This window comes from Salvelinus fontinalis, unplaced genomic scaffold (assembly GCF_029448725.1).
Source record: "Salvelinus fontinalis isolate EN_2023a unplaced genomic scaffold, ASM2944872v1 scaffold_0131, whole genome shotgun sequence".
Lineage (NCBI taxonomy): Eukaryota > Metazoa > Chordata > Actinopteri > Salmoniformes > Salmonidae > Salvelinus > Salvelinus fontinalis.
In genome coordinates this window covers 238004-257228 of record NW_026600340.1, presented here as the reverse complement: position 1 = coordinate 257228, position 19225 = coordinate 238004, and the positions used below count along the sequence as shown (strand labels likewise).

Sequence of the window (19225 nt, the reverse complement as noted above, 5' to 3'; positions counted from 1 at the left end):
CCACCCCTCCCCCTCTATCAGCCACGCCACCCCCTCTATCAGCCACACTCTCCTTCACAAACATCTCATCAGTGTTGTGACTGATTATATATTAAATCCACCCCTTCTTTCAGCCACCCCAACCCCCTCTATCAGCCACCCCACCCCCTCTATCAGCCACACCACCCCCTCTATCAGCCACCCCATCCCTTCTATCAGCCACACCCCCTCTATCAGCCACACCCCTCTATCATCCACCCCACCCCCTCTATCAGCCACCCCACCCTCTCTATCAGCCACACCCCCTCTATCATCCACCCCACCCCCTCTATCAGCCACACCACCCCTTCTATCAGCCACACCACCCCCTCTATCAGCCACCCCACCCCTTCTATCAGCCACCCCACCCCCTCTATCAGCCACCCCACCCCCTCTATCAGCCACACCACCCCCTCTATCAGCCACCCCACCCCTTCTATCAGCCACACCCCCTCTATCAGCCACCCCACCCCCTCTATCAGCCACCCCACCCCCTCTATCAGCCACCCCACCCCCTCTATCAGCCACCCCATCCCCTCTATCAGCCACCCCACCCCCTCTATCAGCCACCCACCCCCTCTATCATCCACCCACCCCCTCTATCATCCACCCACCCCCTCTATCAGCCACCCCAACCCCTCTATCAGCCACACCACCCCCTCTATCAGCCACCCACCCCTTCTATCAGCCACACCCCCTCTATCATCCACCCCACCCCCTCTATCAGCCACCCCACCCCCTCTATCAGCCACACCCCCTCTATCATCCACCTCACCCCCTCTATCAGCCACCCCACCCCTTCTATCAGCCACACCCCCTCTATCAGCTACACCCCCTCTATCATCCACACCACCCCCTCTATCAGCCACCCACCCCCTCTATCAGCCACCCCACCCCCTCTATCAGCCACCCCACCCCCTCTATCAGCCACCCCAACCCCTCTATCAGCCACACCACCCCCTCTATCAGCCACCCACCCCTTCTATCAGCCACACCCCCTCTATCAGCCACACCCCCTCTATCATCCACCCCACCCCCTCTATCATCCACCCCACCCCCTCTATCAGCCACTTCCCACCCCCTCTATCAGCCATGCACCCCCTCTATCAGCCACACTCTCCTTCACAAACATCTCATCAGTTTTGTGATGGACTGTATATTAAATCCACCCCCTCTATCAGCCACCCCACCCGCTCTATCAGCCACATCACCCCCTCTATCAGCCACACCACCCCCACTATTAGCCACCCCACCCCCTCTATCAGCCACCCCACCCCCTCTATCATCCACCCCACCCCCTCTATCAGCCACTTCCCACCCCCTCTATCAGCCATGCACCCCCTCTATCAGCCACACTCTCCTTCACAAACATCTCATCAGTTTTGTGATTGACTGTATATTAAATCCACCCCCTCTATCAGCCACCCCACCCGCTCTATCAGCCACATCACCCCCTCTATCAGCCACACCACCCCCTCTATTAGCCACCCCACCCCCTCTATCAGCCACCTCACCCCTCTATCAGCCATGCCACCCCCTCTATCAGCCACCCCACCCCCTCTATCAGCCACCCCACCCCCTCTATTAGCCACCCCACCCCCTCTATCAGCCACCCCACCCCCTCTATCAGCCATGCCACCCCCTCTATCAGCCACCCCACCCCCTCTATCAGCCACACCACCCCCTCTATCAGCCACCCCATCCCTTCTATCAGCCACACCCCCTCTATCAGCCACACCCCTCTATCATCCACACCACCCCCTCTATCATCCACACCACCCCCTCTATCAGCCACCCACCCCCTCTATCAGCCACCCCACCCCCTCTATCAGCCACCCCACCCCCTCTATCAGCCACCCCAACCCCTCTATCAGCCACACCACCCCCTCTATCAGCCACCCACCCCTTCTATCAGCCACACCCCCTCTATCAGCCACACCCCCTCTATCATCCACCCCACCCCCTCTATCATCCACCCCACCCCCTCTATCAGCCACTTCCCACCCCCTCTATCAGCCATGCACCCCCTCTATCAGCCACACTCTCCTTCACAAACATCTCATCAGTTTTGTGATGGACTGTATATTAAATCCACCCCCTCTATCAGCCACCCCACCCCCTCTATCAGCCACCTCACCCCCTCTATCAGCCATACTCTCCTTCACAAACATCTCATCAGTGTTGTGATGGACTGTATATTAAATCCACCCCCTCTATCAGCCACCCCACCCCCCCTATCAGCCACCTCACCTTCTCTATCAGCCACCTCACCCCCTCTATCAGCCACACCACCCCCTCTATTAGCCGCACCACCCCCTCTATCAGCCACCCCACCCCCCCTATCAGCCACCTCACCTTCTCTATCAGCCACCCCTCCCCCTCTATCAGCCACGCCACCCCCTCTATCAGCCACACTCTCCTTCACAAACATCTCATCAGTGTTGTGACTGATTATATATTAAATCCACCCCTTCTTTCAGCCACCCCAACCCCCTCTATCAGCCACCCCACCCCCTCTATCAGCCACACCACCCCCTCTATCAGCCACCCCATCCCTTCTATCAGCCACACCCCCTCTATCAGCCACACCCCTCTATCATCCTCCTTCACAAACATCTCATCAGTTTTGTGATTGACTGTATATTAAATCCACCCCCTCTATCAGCCACCCCACCCGCTCTATCAGCCACATCACCCCCTCTATCAGCCACACCACCCCCTCTATTAGCCACCCCACCCCCTCTATCAGCCACCTCACCCCTCTATCAGCCATGCCACCCCCTCTATCAGCCACCCCACCCCCTCTATCAGCCACCCCACCCCCTCTATTAGCCACCCCACCCCCTCTATCAGCCACCCCACCCCCTCTATCAGCCATGCCACCCCCTCTATCAGCCACCCCACCCCCTCTATCAGCCACCCCACCCCCTCTATCAGCCACACCACCCCCTCTATCAGCCACCCCATCCCTTCTATCAGCCACACCCCCTCTATCAGCCACACCCCTCTATCATCCACACCACCCCCTCTATCATCCACACCACCCCCTCTATCAGCCACCCACCCCCTCTATCAGCCACCCCACCCCCTCTATCAGCCACCCCACCCCCTCTATCAGCCACCCCAACCCCTCTATCAGCCACACCACCCCCTCTATCAGCCACCCACCCCTTCTATCAGCCACACCCCCTCTATCAGCCACACCCCCTCTATCATCCACCCCACCCCCTCTATCATCCACCCCACCCCCTCTATCAGCCACTTCCCACCCCCTCTATCAGCCATGCACCCCCTCTATCAGCCACACTCTCCTTCACAAACATCTCATCAGTTTTGTGATGGACTGTATATTAAATCCACCCCCTCTATCAGCCACCCCACCCGCTCTATCAGCCACATCACCCCCTCTATCAGCCACACCACCCCCTCTATTAGCCACCCCACCCCCTCTATCAGCCACCTCACCCCTCTATCAGCCATGCCACCCCCTCTATCAGCCACCCCACCCCCTCTATCAGCCACCCCACCCCCTCTATTAGCCACCCCACCCCCTCTATCAGCCACCCCACCCCCTCTATCAGCCATGCCACCCCCTCTATCAGCCACCCCACCCCCTCTATCAGCCACCCCACCCCCTCTATCAGCCACCCCACCCTCTCTATCAGCCGCCCCACACCCTCTATCAGCCACCCACCCCTCTATCAGCCACCCCACCCCCTTTATCAGCCACCCCACCCCCTCTATCAGCCATCCCGCCCCCTCTATCAGCCACCCCACCCACTCTATCAGCCACCCCACCCCCTCTATCAGCCATGCCACCCCCTCTATCATCCACCCCACCCCTCTATCAGCCACCCCACCCCCTCTATCAGCCACACCCCCTCTATCATCCACCCCACCCCCTCTATCATCCACCCCACCCCTCTATCAGCCACCCCACCCCCTCTATCAGCCACACCCCCTCTATCAGCCACCCCACCCCCTCTATCAGCCACCCCACCCCTTCTATCAGCCACACCCCTCTATCAGCCACCCCCTCTATCATCCACCCCCCCCCCTCTATCATCCATCCCGCCCCCTCTATCAGCCACCCCACCCACTCTATCAGCCACCCCACCCCCTCTATCAGCCACCCAACCCCTCTATCCTCATCAATGTGTTTGTGATTGACTTTTTTTCTAGAACTATTTTGCTCGGAACTTCTACAACATGAGAATGCTGGCGTTGTTTGTGGCCTTCGCCATCAACTTCATCCTCCTCTTCTACAAGGTAATCACAACCTGTAGGAAGTAGCTTTACGTTTTACCCCTCCATGGATTCCTCTGGTGATTCTGCTGCTGAAGGGTTACTGCGTGGGGAGAACATTGGAGGGATAGAACTCTCCAACAATATATATTTTACTAATACATTTTCTATGGATTATATTCCTGAGGATCCAGCTACTCACTGTTTAAAGAATAGGCGTTTTAGAGTGAGCCCATGGTTCATTGTTCCCCCCTCACCCTCCTCCAGGTGTCCTCCTCCTCAGCGGTGATGCCTGAAAGCAGAAGGCCCCGGGCAGGCAGCAGTGTGCGGTGGGACCCCGTGACGGAGGGTAGTGACACCCAGGAGCCTCAAAACCCCCAGCAGGAACCTGTGTTTGTCCACTTTGTGCTGGAGGAGAGCACCGGATACATGGAGCCCACCCTGCGTATCCTGGCCATCCTACACACTGTCATCTCCTTCTGCTGCATCATAGGTTACTACTGCCTTAAGGTAGGATACTGCTGTTACTACTGCCTTAAGGTAGGATACTGCTGTTACTACTGCCTTAAGGTAGGATACTGCTGTTACTACTGCCTTAAGGTAGGATACTGCTGTTACTACTGCCTAAAGGTAGGATACTGCTGTTACTACTGCCTTAAGGTAGGATACTGCTGTTACTACTGCCTAAAGGTAGGATACTGCTGTTACTACTGCCTTAAGGTAGGATACTGCTGTTACTACTGCCTTTAAGGTAGGATACTGCTGTTACTACTGCCTAAAGGTAGGATACTGCTGTTACTACTGCCTTTAAGGTAGGATACTGCTGTTACTACTGCCTTTAAGGTAGGATACTGCTGTTACTACTGCCTTTAAGGTAGGATACTGCTGTTACTACTGCCTTTAAGGTAGGATACTGCTGTTACTACTGCCTTTAAGGTAGGATACTGCTGTTACTACTGCCTCACGGTAGGATACTGCTGTTACTACTGCCTTAGGGTAGGATACTGCTGTTACTACTGCCTCAAGGTAGGATACTGCTGTTACTACTGCCTTAGGGTAGGATACTGCTGTTACTACTGCCTTAAGGTAGGATACTGCTGTTACTACTGCCTTAGGGTAGGATACTGCTGTTACTACTGCCTTAAGGTAGGATACTGCTGTTACTACTGCCTTAAGGTAGGATACTGCTGTTACTACTGCCTCAAGGTAGGATACTGCTGTTACTACTGCCTTAAGGTAGGATACTGCTGTTACTACTGCCTTAAGGTAGGATACTGCTGTTACTACTGCCTTAAGGTAGGATACTGCTGTTACTACTGCCTAAAGGTAGGATACTGCTGTTACTACTGCCTTTAAGGTAGGATACTGCTGTTACTACTGCCTCACGGTAGGATACTGCTGTTACTACTGCCTTAAGGTAGGATACTGCTGTTACTACTGCCTAAAGGTAGAATACTGCTGTTACTACTGCCTTAAGGTAGAATACTGCTGTTACTACTGCTTTAAGGTAGGATACTGCTGTTACTACTGCCTTAAGGTAGAATACTGCTGTTACTACTGCCTTAAGGTAGGATACTGCTGTTACTACTGCCTTAAGGTAGGATACTGCTGTTACTACTGCCTTAAGGTAGGATACTGCTGTTACTACTGCCTTAAGGTAGGATACTGCTGTTACTACTGCCTTAAGGTAGCATACTGCTGTTACTACTGTCTTAAGGTAGGATACTGCTGTTACTACTGCCTTAAGGTAGGATACTGCTGTCTCACTGTAGGTTACTACTGTCTCTCGGTAGGTTACTAATGTCTCTCGGTAGGTTACTACTGTCTCTCGGTAGGTTACTACTGTCTCTCGGTAGGTTACTACTGTCTCTCGGTAGGTTACTACTGTCTCTCGGTAGGTTACTACTGTCTCACGGTAGGTTACTACAGTCTCACGGTAGGTTACTACTGTCTCTCGGTAGGTTACTACTGTCTCTCGGTAGGTTACTACTGTCTCTCGGTAGGTTACTACTGTCTCTCTGTAGGTTACTAATGTCTCTCGGGTAGGTTACTACTGTCTCTCGGTAGGTTACTACTGTCTCTCGGGTAGGTTACTACTGTCTCTCGGTAGGTTACTACTGTGCCTCGGTAGGTTACTACTGTCTCTCGGTAGGTTACTACTGTCTCTCGGTAGGTTACTACTGTCTCTCGGTAGGTTACTACTGTCTCTCGGTAGGTTACTACAGCCTCAAGGTTGGTTACTACTGTCTCTCGGTAGGTTACTACTGTCTCTCGGGAGGTTACTACTGTCTCACGGTAGGTTACTACAGTCTCACGGTAGGTTACTACTGTCTCTCGGTAGGTTACTACTGTCTCTCGGTAGGTTACTACTGTCTCTCGGTAGGTTACTACTGTCTCTCTGTAGGTTACTAATGTCTCTCGGGTAGGTTACTACTGTCTCTCGGTAGGTTACTACTGTCTCTCGGGTAGGTTACTACTGTCTCTCGGTAGGTTACTACTGTGCCTCGGTAGGTTACTACTGTCTCTCGGTAGGTTACCACTGTCTCATGGTAGGTTACTACTGTCTCTCGGTAGGTTACTACTGTCTCTCGGTAGGTTACTACTGTCTCACGGTAGGTTACTACTGTCTCACGGTAGGTTACTACTGTCTCACGGTAGGTTACTACTGTCTCTCGGTAGGTTACTACTGTCTCTCGGTAGGTTACTACTGTCTCTCGGTAGGTTACTACTGTCTCTCGGTAGGTTACTACTGTCTCTCGGTAGGTTACTGCTGTCTCTCGGTAGGTTACTACTGTCTCTCGGTAGGTTACTACTGTGTCTCGGTAGGTTACTACTGTCTCTCGGTAGGTTACTAATGTCTCTCGGTAGGTTACTACAGTCTCACGGTAGGTTACTACTGTCTCACGGTAGGTTACTACTGTCTCACGGTAGGTTACTACTGTCTCTCGGTAGGTTACTACAGTCTCACGGTAGGTTACTACTGTCTCTCGGGTAGGTTACTACTGTCTCTCGGTAGGTTACTACTGTCTCTCGGGTAGGTTACTACTGTCTCTCGGGTAGGTTACTACTGTCTCTCGGGTAGGTTACTACTGTCTCTCGGTAGGTTACTACTGTCTCTCGGTAGGTTACTACTGTCTCTCGGTAGGTTACTACTGTGTCTCGGTAGGTTACTACTGTCTCTCGGTAGATTACTACTGTCTCTCGGTAGATTACTACTGTCTCTCGGGTAGGTTACTACTGTGTCTCGGTAGGATACTGCTGTTACTACTGCCTCACGGTAGGATACTGATGTTACTACTGCCTTTAAGGTAGGATACTGCTGTTACTACTGCCTTAAGGTAGGATACTGCTGTTACTACTGCCTTAAGGTAGGATACTGCTGTTACTACTGCCTTAAGGTAGGATACTGCTGTTACTACTGCCTTAAGGTAGATTACTGCTGTTACTACTGCCTCAAGGTAGGATACTGCTGTTACTACTGCCTTAAGGTAGCATACTGCTGTTACTACTGCCTTAAGGTAGGATACTGCTGTTACTACTGCCTTAAGGTAGAATACTGCTGTTACTACTGCCTTAAGGTAGGATACTGCTGTTACTACTGCCTTAAGGTAGGATACTGCTGTTACTACTGCCTTAAGGTAGAATACTGCTGTTACTACTGCCTTAAGGTAGGATACTGCTGTTACTACTGCCTTTAAGGTAGGATACTGCTGTTACTACTGCCTTAAGGTAGGATACTGCTGTTACTACTGCCTTAAGGTAGGATACTGCTGTTACTACTGCCTTAAGGTAGGATACTGCTGTTACTACTGCCTTAAGGTAGGATACTGCTGTTACTACTGCCTCAAGGTAGGATACTGCTGTTACTACTGCCTTTAAGGTAGGATACTGCTGTTACTACTGCCTCACGGTGGGATACTGCTGTTACTACTGCCTCACGGTGGGATACTGCTGTTACTACTGCCTTAAGGTAGGATACTGCTGTTACTACTGCCTTAAGGTAGGATACTGCTGTTACTACTGCCTTAAGGTAGGATACTGCTGTTACTACTGCCTCAAGGTAGGATACTGCTGTTACTACTGCCTTAGGGTAGGATACTGCTGTTACTACTGCCTTAGGGTAGGATACTGCTGTTACTACTGCCTTAAGGTAGGATACTGCTGTTACTACTGCCTAAAGGTAGAATACTGCTGTTACTACTGCCTTAAGGTAGAATACTGCTGTTACTACTGCTTTAAGGTAGGATACTGCTGTTACTACTGCCTTAAGGTAGAATACTGCTGTTACTACTGCCTTAAGGTAGGATACTGCTGTTACTACTGCCTTTAAGGTAGGATACTGCTGTTACTACTGCCTTAAGGTAGGATACTGCTGTTACTACTGCCTTAAGGTAGGATACTGCTGTTACTACTGCCTTAAGGTAGCATACTGCTGTTACTACTGTCTTAAGGTAGGATACTGCTGTTACTACTGCCTTAAGGTAGGATACTGCTGTCTCACTGTAGGTTACTACTGTCTATCGGTAGGTTACTAATGTCTCTCGGTAGGTTACTACTGTCTCTCGGTAGGTTACTACTGTCTCTCGGTAGGTTACTACTGTCTCTCGGTAGGTTACTACTGTCTCTCGGTAGGTTACTACTGTCTCTCGGTAGGTTACTACAGCCTCAAGGTTGGTTACTACTGTCTCTCGGTAGGTTACTACTGTCTCTCGGTAGGTTACTACTGTCTCTCGGTAGGTTACTACTGTCTCTCGGTAGGTTACTACAGCCTCAAGGTTGGTTACTACTGTCTCTCGGTAGGTTACTACTGTCTCTCGGGAGGTTACTACTGTCTCACGGTAGGTTACTACAGTCTCACGGTAGGTTACTACTGTCTCTCGGTAGGTTACTACTGTCTCTCGGTAGGTTACTACTGTCTCTCGGTAGGTTACTACTGTCTCTCTGTAGGTTACTAATGTCTCTCGGGTAGGTTACTACTGTCTCTCGGTAGGTTACTACTGTCTCTCGGGTAGGTTACTACTGTCTCTCGGTAGGTTACTACTGTGCCTCGGTAGGTTACTACTGTCTCTCGGTAGGTTACCACTGTCTCACGGTAGGTTACTACTGTCTCTCGGTAGGTTACTACTGTCTCTCGGTAGGTTACTACTGTCTCACGGTAGGTTACTACTGTCTCACGGTAGGTTACTACTGTCTCACGGTAGGTTACTACTGTCTCTCGGTAGGTTACTACTGTCTCTCGGTAGGTTACTACTGTCTCTCGGTAGGTTACTACTGTCTCTCGGTAGGTTACTACTGTCTCTCGGTAGGTTACTACTGTCTCTCGGTAGGTTACTGCTGTCTCTCGGTAGGTTACTACTGTCTCTCGGTAGGTTACTACTGTGTCTCGGTAGGTTACTACTGTCTCTCGGTAGGTTACTAATGTCTCTCGGTAGGTTACTACAGTCTCACGGTAGGTTACTACTGTCTCACGGTAGGTTACTACTGTCTCACGGTAGGTTACTACTGTCTCTCGGTAGGTTACTACAGTCTCACGGTAGGTTACTACTGTCTCTCGGGTAGGTTACTACTGTCTCTCGGTAGGTTACTACTGTCTCTCGGTAGGTTACTACTGTCTCTCGGGTAGGTTACTACTGTCTCTCGGGTAGGTTACTACTGTCTCTCGGGTAGGTTACTACTGTCTCTCGGGTAGGTTACTACTGTCTCTCGGTAGGTTACTACTGTCTCTCGGTAGGTTACTACTGTCTCTCGGTAGGTTACTACTGTGTCTCGGTAGGTTACTACTGTCTCTCGGTAGATTACTACTGTCTCTCGGGTAGGTTACTACTGTGTCTCGGTAGGTTACTACTGTCTCTCGGTAGGTTACTACTGTCTCTCGGTAGGTTACTACTGTGTCTCGGTAGGTTACTACAGCCTCAAGGTAGAGTTGTCCACCTCTCTGATCCACCCTCCATGCCTGTTTACCCACCAGGTCCCGTTGGTGATCTTCAAGCGTGAGAAGGAGGTGGCGAGGAAGCTGGAGTTCGACGGTCTCTACATCACAGAGCAGCCATCGGAGGACGACATTAAAGGCCAGTGGGACCGACTAGTGATTAACACCGGGTAAGTCCACTGTTACCGCTCAGTTACTGCTTAGTTCATTATCACAGCCTCCCTAATGACACCAGATACCCTACCTAGTGCACTACTGTAGACCAGCTCTGCTCAAAAGTAGTGCACTGTGTAGGGTATAGGGTGCCATTAGGGACTCAGTCAGCTATTACAGCAGAGCTATTACAGCATGGTCTGGGTCCACAGAGGCCACAGGCTGGGCTAATTGTCCTCTAAATGTTTAAATGTCAAACCTAACGATCACGCTCGTCTCGCGTGTGGTGGTGCTTTGACTCTGCAGCCCACTACGGATCACATATTAATGATATAGAGGTCTCTGTAAATGAATGAATATGGCAAACAGTTTTCGTTAATCCATTCCATCGCTGGATAATGTACTCTGTATAGACTGAGCGTGTGGATAATAGTTTTTTGTTTTGGAGGATGTTGATTAGTAATGTAATGTACTTTGGTTTTGATTTTCAGATCGTTTCCCAACAACTACTGGGATAAGTTTGTGAAGAGGAAGGTAGGTCTGAATTCATATTCACTGAAGTCTCTCAGTGATATACATTTAGCTCTACATCAGTGACCTGTTTAGAACCAGTTTACAACATATTTAGAACCACTTTAGAACCAGTTTAAAACCTGTTTACAACCAGTTTACAACATATTTAGAACCAGTTATGAACCAGTTTACAACATATTTCGAACCAGTTTAGAACCTGTTTAGAACCAGTTTAGAACCTGTTTACAACATATTTCGAACCAGTTTAGAACCTGTTTAGAACCAGTTTACAACATATTTAGAATCCGTTTAGAACCTGTTTAGAACCAGTTATGAACCAGTTTACAACATATTTCGAATCAGTTTAGAACCAGTTTAGAACCAGTTTAGAACTTGTTTACAACATATTTAGAACCAGTTTAGAACGTGTTTAGAACTTGTTTAGAACCAGTTTAGAACTTGTTTACAACATATTTAGAACCAGTTTAGAACCAGTTTAGAACGTGTTTAGAACTTGTTTACAACATATTTAGAACCTGTTTAGAACCTGTTTACAACATATTTAGAACCAGTTTAGAACCAGTTTAGAACCTGTTTAGAACCAGTTTAGAACAGTAGAGTGAAGCTGTGCGGTTCCCCCTGCAGGTGATGGATAAGTATGGAGAGTTCTACGGCCATGACCGCATCAGTGAGCTGCTGGGTATGGACAAGGCTGCTCTGGACTTCAGTGACGCCCACGAGAAGAAGAAACCCAAGAAAGACAGCTCGTTAGCCGCAGTGTGAGTCTGGGGGTGGGGAGAAAGAGCTGGGTAGGGGGCTGGTGGTGATGGGGGAGAAATGACAGGGGAGGGGGAGGGGATGGAGGGTGAAGGGGTGGGGGGAGCATTTCGCTACACCCACAATAACATCTGTAAATATGTGTATGTGACCAACAACATTTGATTGAATTTGATTTGGATGTCCCTGACAGTGCCTGTTGGACCCTTCAACAGGAATTGAACTTAGATCATTAAAGCTCATAGATGGGGGATCTTACTCCACATTAGAGAGAACGAAACATCTAGTTCCACCTTCTAAATGTGCACCTTTCTCTCTTTCCCTGTTGTTCATATGGACGAAGCTTCCTCTGAAGCCAATATACTGAGAGGTGTTTTGAAAACTAATGTTTTAAGTGTTTCAGTTGGAAGATGGTTGTAATGACCAATCACTGTACAGCATGGTGGCAGCAGGACCAATCACTGTACAGGATGGTGGCAGCAGGAGGCCTGATCGATGACAAATACACCCCAACATGAATCCTGTTAATGTTGTGTTCTCTCTTCTGTTACAGATTAAACTCTGTTGATGTCAAGTACCAGATCTGGAAACTAGGAGTCGTCTTCACAGACAATGTAAATAAAGACTTATTTCATCATGCTAAGTAACTTCAACTGCTTATTTAATATACAGTAATACATTTTATATGCCATTTAGCAGACACTATTTCTAACTCTTCGTATTCTTCTCCTTCTTCTTCTTCTGTCTGACCCCCTGCAGTCGTTCCTGTACCTGGCTTGGTATATGACCATGTCCATCCTGGGTCACTATAACAACTTCTTCTTTGCTGCTCATCTCCTGGACATCGCCATGGGCTTCAAGACCCTCCGCACCATCCTATCTTCTGTCACGCACAACGGAAAACAGGTACTGTGTCTGCTCTTGACTGTATCACTATGTCTGCACTTACTTAGTATTCTACAAACCACTGTCTAAAGATACAAACAGGTACTGTGTCTGCTCTTGACTGTATCACTATGTCTGCACTTACTTAGTATTCTACAAACCACTGTCTAAAGATACAATGTATTACTGTAGGTACCTACAGTGTCTAAAGATACAATATGTAACTGTTGATACATACAGTGTTTAAAGATACAATATGTTACTGTAGATACAATATATTACTGTAGGTACCTACAGTGTCTTAAAGATACAATGTATTACTGTAGATACATACAGTGTCTAAAGATACAATATGTTACTGTAGATACAATATATTACTGTAGGTACCTACAGTGTCTAAAGATACAATATATTACTGTAGATACATACAGTGTCTAAAGATACAATATGTTACTGTAGGTACCTACAGTGTCTAAAGATACAATATATTACTGTAGATACAATATATTACTGTAGGTACCTACAGTGTCTAAAGATACAATATATTACTGTAGATACATACAGTGTCTAAAGATACAATATGTTACTGTAGGTACCTACAGTGTCTAAAGATACAATATATTACTGTAGATACAATATATTACTGTAGGTACCTACAGTGTCTAAAGATACAATATATTACTGTAGATACATACAGTGTCTAAAGATACAATATGTTACTGTAGGTACCTACAGTGTCTAAAGATACAATATATTACTGTAGATACATACAGTGTCTGAAGATACAATATGTTACTGTAGATACAATATATTACTGTAGGTACCTACAGTGTCTAAAGATACAATATATTACTGTAGATACATACAGTGTTTAAAGATACAATATGTTACTGTAGGTACATTCACAATATATTACTGTAGGTACATAGTGTTTAAAGATACAATATATTACTGTAGGTACATAGTGTTTAAAGATACAATATATTACTATTATTGTTGTTTCGGCTCTGTTCTCCAACACTCTGTACAACCATATTGGGTGAAATGTTTAAAATGTACAGCACTTTTGGTACAAGGGACCCCATTTTAGGGAACCAATAGTATTTGGACAAATTCCCTTGGATGCATCTGCAGTGTGGTTGTTTCAGATGATGTGGTGCTCAATATTAATGAATGCTAATGTGTTGTGTCATTTAGGAGTCACTTTTATTCTCAATGAGATTAGAATATCTCTGTGAACACGTCTACATTAATGTGGACGCTACCATGGTTACGGATAGTCCTGAATGAATTGTGAATAATAATACTCACAAGACAGGCTAACCTCTCACCGTCACCATTATGAAGGTTAGCATTTTATATCATACCCCTAAAACATGCTAACCTCTCACCGTTACCATTAAGAAGATTAGCATTTTATATCATACCCCAAGTCGGGCTACCTCTCACCGTCACCATTAAGAAGGTTAGCATTTTATATCATACCCCAAGACAGGCTAACCTCTCACCGTCACCATTAAGGAGATTAGCATTTTATATCATACCCCAAGTCGGGCTAACCTCTCACCATTACCATTAAGGAGATTAGCATTTTATATCATACCCCAAGTCGGGCTAACCTCTCACCATTACCATTAAGGAGATTAGCAGTTAATATCATACCCCAAGACAGGCTAACCTCTCACCATTACCATTAAGGAGATTAGCAGTTAATATCATACCCCAAGACAGGCTAACCTCTCACCATTACCATTAAGGAGGTTAGCATTAAAACATGCTAACCTCTCACCGTTACCATTAAGAAGGTTAGCAGTTTATATCATACCCCAAGACAGGCTAACCTCTAACCATTACCATTAGGGAGGTTAGCATTAAAACATGCTAACCTCTCACCGTCACCATTTTATATCATACCCCAAGACAGGCTAACCTCTCACCGTCACCATTAAGGAGGTTAGCATTAAAACATGCTAACCTCTCACCATCACCATTAAGAAGGTTAGCATTTTATATCATACCCAAAGACAGGATAACCTCTCACCATTACCATTTTATATCATACCCCAAGACAGGCTAACCTCTCACCGTCACCATTAAGAAGGTTAGCAGTTTATATCATACCCCAAAACAGGCTAACCTCTCACCGTCACCATTAAGAAGGTTAGCAGTTTATATCATACCCCAAAACAGGCTAACCTCTCACCGTCACCATTAAGAAGGTTAGCATTTTATATCATACCCCAAGACAGGCTAACCTCTCACCGTTACCATTAAGAAGGTTAGCATTATGACATGCTAACCTCTCACCGTCACCATTAAGAAGGTTAGCATTAAAACAGGCTAACCTCTCACCGTTACCATTAAGAAGGTTAGCATTATAACATGCTAACCTCTCACCGTTACCATTAAGAAGGTTAGCATTATAACATGCTAACCTCTCACCGTCACCATTAAGAAGGTTAGCATTAAAACATGCTAACCTCTCACCGTTACCATTAAGAAGGTTAGCAGTTTATATCATACCCCAAGACAGGCTAACCTCTAACCATTACCATTAGGGAGGTTAGCATTAAAACATGCTAACCTCTCACCGTCACCATTTTATATCATACCCCAAGACAGGCTAACCTCTAACCATTACCATTAGGGAGGTTAGCATTAAAACATGCTAACCTCTCACCGTCACCATTTTATATCATACCCCAAGACAGGCTAACCTCTCACCGTCACCATTAAGGAGGTTAGCATTAAAACATGCTAACCTCTCACCATCACCATTAAGAAGGTTAGCATTTTATATCATACCCAAAGACAGGATAACCTCTCACCGTTACCATTTTATATCATACCCCAAGACAGGCTAACCTCTCACCGTCACCATTAAGAAGGTTAGCAGTTTATATCATACCCCAAAACAGGCTAACCTCTCACCGTCACCATTAAGAAGGTTAGCAGTTTATATCATACCCCAAAACAGGCTAACCTCTCACCGTCACCATTAAGAAGGTTAGCATTTTATATCATACCCCAAGACAGGCTAACCTCTCACCGTTACCATTAAGAAGGTTAGCATTATGACATGCTAACCTCTCACCGTCACCATTAAGAAGGTTAGCATTAAAACAGGCTAACCTCTCACCGTTACCATTAAGAAGGTTAGCATTATAACATGCTAACCTCTCACCGTTACCATTAAGAAGGTTAGCATTATAACATGCTAACCTCTCACCGTCACCATTAAGAAGGTTATCAGTTTTTTGGGGGGTATGATATTTATGCCTCTACAACTTTCTCACTCATCATTATTCAACATTTAATCCTAATTATCCAGGTGTTGACATTAGTTGGATGACTACAGATATAAATGCAAAGCGTTTCTGTATGGAGGAATGGTCTAATATCCCTCCGAATGTGTTCGACAACATAGGGATCAATGCCGTCATCCTCGTAAGGTATTGAAAACAGGGGTGACAATCATTTTTATCCCTACTGTTTTGAGAAGAAAAAGTATTACTTGTTAAACTAAATATTTTTCTTTGAGCAATTAGATTATAAAAATATAATATAGTTCCATGGTGGCTTTCAACTTCTTCACTAATAACGACTTGGGTTAGGAGCTGGGTTAGGAGCCTGGTTAGGGGCTGGGTAGCACCTCTCTCTCTGCCTCCAGAGACATTGGACTGAGTGTCAATATGCACAAATGTTCTAAGTCAGTAGGGAAGTGCTAGTCTTCACATGTCATATCTATCTTAACATCCTCAACTGTATGTTGGTCCGAGAATACTGTCATTGAGGTTTACTCTCTCTCTCTCTCTCTCTCTCTCTCTCTCTCTCTCTCTCTCTCTCTCCCTTTCTCCCTCTCTCTCTCTCTCTCTCTCTCTCTCTCTCTCTCTCTCTCTCTCTCTCTCTCTCTCTCTCTCTCCCTCTCTCCCTCTCTCCCTCTCTTTCTCTTTCTCTCTCTCTTTCTCGCTCTCTCTCTCTCTCTCTTTCTCGCTCTCGCTCTCGCTCTCTCTCTTTCTCGCTCTCGCTCTCTCTCTCTCTCTCTCTCTCTCTCTCTCTCCCTCTCTCTCTCTCTCTCTCTCTCTCTCTCTCTCTCTCTCCCTCTCTCCCTCTCTTTCTCTTTCTCGCTCTCTCTCTCTTTCTCGCTCTCGCTCTCGCTCTCGCTCTCTCTCTTTCTTGCTCTCGCTCTCTCTCTCTCTCTCTCTCTCTCTCTCTCTCTCTCTCTCTCTCTCTCTCCCTCTCTCTCTCTCCATCTCTCTCTCTCTGTCTGTCTCTCTCTCTCTCTCTCTCTCTTTCTTTCTTTCTTTCTTCCTTTCCCTCCCCAGCTGGTTCTGACAGTAGGACTACTGGCTGTGGTGGTGTATCTCTACACCGTGGTGGCGTTCAACTTCTTCAGGAAGTTCTACAATAGAGGGGAAGAGGGAGAGACACCGGACATGAAGTGTGATGACATGCTCACAGTGAGTAGTCAAACCTGAGCCTGTATTCACAAAGAGTTTAATCTACAATCAGTATGTTTTCTAGATCACACTGAATCAGATTATACAGACAAGAAGGACCTGATCCTAGATCAGTTTGTCTTCTACATCACACTGAATCAGATTATACAGACAAGAAGGACCTGATCCTAGATCAGTTTGTCTTCTAGATCACACTGAATCAGATTATATAGACGAGGAGGACCTGATCCTAGATCAGTTTCTCTTCTGAATCAGATTATATAGACAAGGAGGACCTGATCCTAGATCAGTTTGTCTTCTAGATCACTCTGAATCAGATTATACAGACAAGGAGGACCTGATCCTAGATCAGTTTGTCTTCTAGATCACTCTGAATCAGATTATACAGACAAGGAGGACCTGATCCTAGATCAGTTTCTCTTCTGAATCAGATTATATAGACAAGGAAGACCTGATCCTAGATCAGTTTGTCTTCTAGATCACACTGAATCAGATTATACAGACAAGGAGGACCTGATCCTAGATCAGTTTGTCTTCTAGATCACTCTGAATCAGATTATACAGACAAGGAGGACCTGATCCTAGATCAGTTTCTCTTCTGAATCAGATTATATAGACAAGGAAGACCTGATCCTAGATCAGTTTGTCTTCTAGATCACACTGAATCAGATTATACAGACAAGGAGGACCTGATCCTAGATCAGTTTCTCTTCTGAATCAGATTATATAGACAAGGAAGACCTGATCCTAGATCAGTTTGTCTTCTAGATCACACTGAATCAGATTATACAGACAAGGAGGACCTGATCCTAGATCAGTTTCTCTTCTGAATCAGATTATATAGACAAGGAAGACCTGATCCTAGATCAGTTTGTCTTCTAGATCACTCTGAATCAGATTATACAGACAAGGAGGACCTGATCCTAGATCAGCACTGACTTCATTGTAAACAACACAATATCATCTCTGAATGTGTTAGTCACTGTAAGGGTTATTGACCTCGTTTATCCAGCTACAGCTGGAACCCCATTTCAGTCAGCGGTTCTATGTCCCACTACTTCATCCTCCTTTATGTCGACTTGATTGCCGTGCCGACGACCCGGTTGCCGTGCCGACGGGCAGAGCTGTGATGAACGCAGTTCGTTAAGCTAACGGGCTAATTAAACACTAGTTGCTGGGATGCAGCTGCTAATTGCCTAGTATTCCCTGACATGGTGAGACAGAGAAAGGTGGTGTCAGAACGAGGTCTGCTGATTGGCCGGGCCAGGTCTAATTAGCCCCAGATGTAACGGTTTACGGAATAAAGATCTGGGTTGTGGGACCCTATCCCCTCTATAGTGCACTACTATTGAGTCCTACGGGCCTAAAGTAGTGTACTAAAGTGGTAATCGGTTGCCATTTGGGACTCAGGGCTGAGAAATGCCTTAATGACCTATTCTATTGTGGTCGTATTGGCAGGAGCACAGCCATCAGAGCCTATCAGAATGAACCGTTCATGTGTAGAAAATCCCAAATTGTTTGCATAGTCACCTTACACATTTACATTTAAGTCATTTAGCAGACGCTCTTATCCAGAGCGACTTACAAATTGGAAAGTTCATACATATTCATCCTGGTCCCCCCGTGGGGAATGAACCCACAACCCTGGCGGTGCAAGCGCCATGCTCTACCAACTGAGCCACACGGGACCTTACACACAGCTCTGACACACACACACTTCCCCCACCAGACATGCCACCAGGGGTCTTTTCACAGTCCCCAAATCTAGAACAAATTCAAGAAAGTGTACAGTATTATATAGAGCCCTTATTGCATGGAACTTCCTTCCATCTCATGTTGCTCAAACAAACAGCAAACCTGGTTTCAGAAAACAGATAAAGACACACCTCACGCCACATCGCCTCTCCCCTATTGGACCCGGATAGTGTGCAACAGATAAAGACACACCTCACGCCACATCGCCTCTCCCCTATTGGACCCGGATAGTGTGCAACAGATAAAGACACACCTCACGCCACATCGCCTCTCCCCTATTGGACCCGGATAGTTTGTGTGTATTGATATGTCGGCTACGTGTGCCTTCGTGTTTGTATTTGACGTAGTTCTGTCCTTGAGCTGTTCTTGTCTTACCCTGTGGTAAGTGTCTGTATTAGCCCCTACAGGCAGACAGACAGACAGGAGACAAGGCCTGTATTATCCCCTACAGGCAGACAGACAGACAGGAGACAAGGCCTGTATTAGCCCC

General features: G+C 46.9%; 1 protein-coding gene across 1 annotated transcript in view; it reads left to right on the top strand.

The window, feature by feature from the left end:
- Positions 1 to 19225, top strand: part of LOC129843403 (ryanodine receptor 2) — a 156274-nt gene that overhangs the window by 121237 nt on the left and 15812 nt on the right. Inside the window, exons 33-40 of the mRNA XM_055912112.1 lie at positions 4201 to 4287; positions 4531 to 4773; positions 10232 to 10362; positions 10837 to 10879; positions 11504 to 11637; positions 12189 to 12249; positions 12395 to 12541; positions 16846 to 16980. Coding sequence (XP_055768087.1) covers positions 4201 to 4287; positions 4531 to 4773; positions 10232 to 10362; positions 10837 to 10879; positions 11504 to 11637; positions 12189 to 12249; positions 12395 to 12541; positions 16846 to 16980 — 981 coding nt within the window. The remainder of the gene's footprint in view (positions 1 to 4200; positions 4288 to 4530; positions 4774 to 10231; positions 10363 to 10836; positions 10880 to 11503; positions 11638 to 12188; positions 12250 to 12394; positions 12542 to 16845; positions 16981 to 19225) is intronic.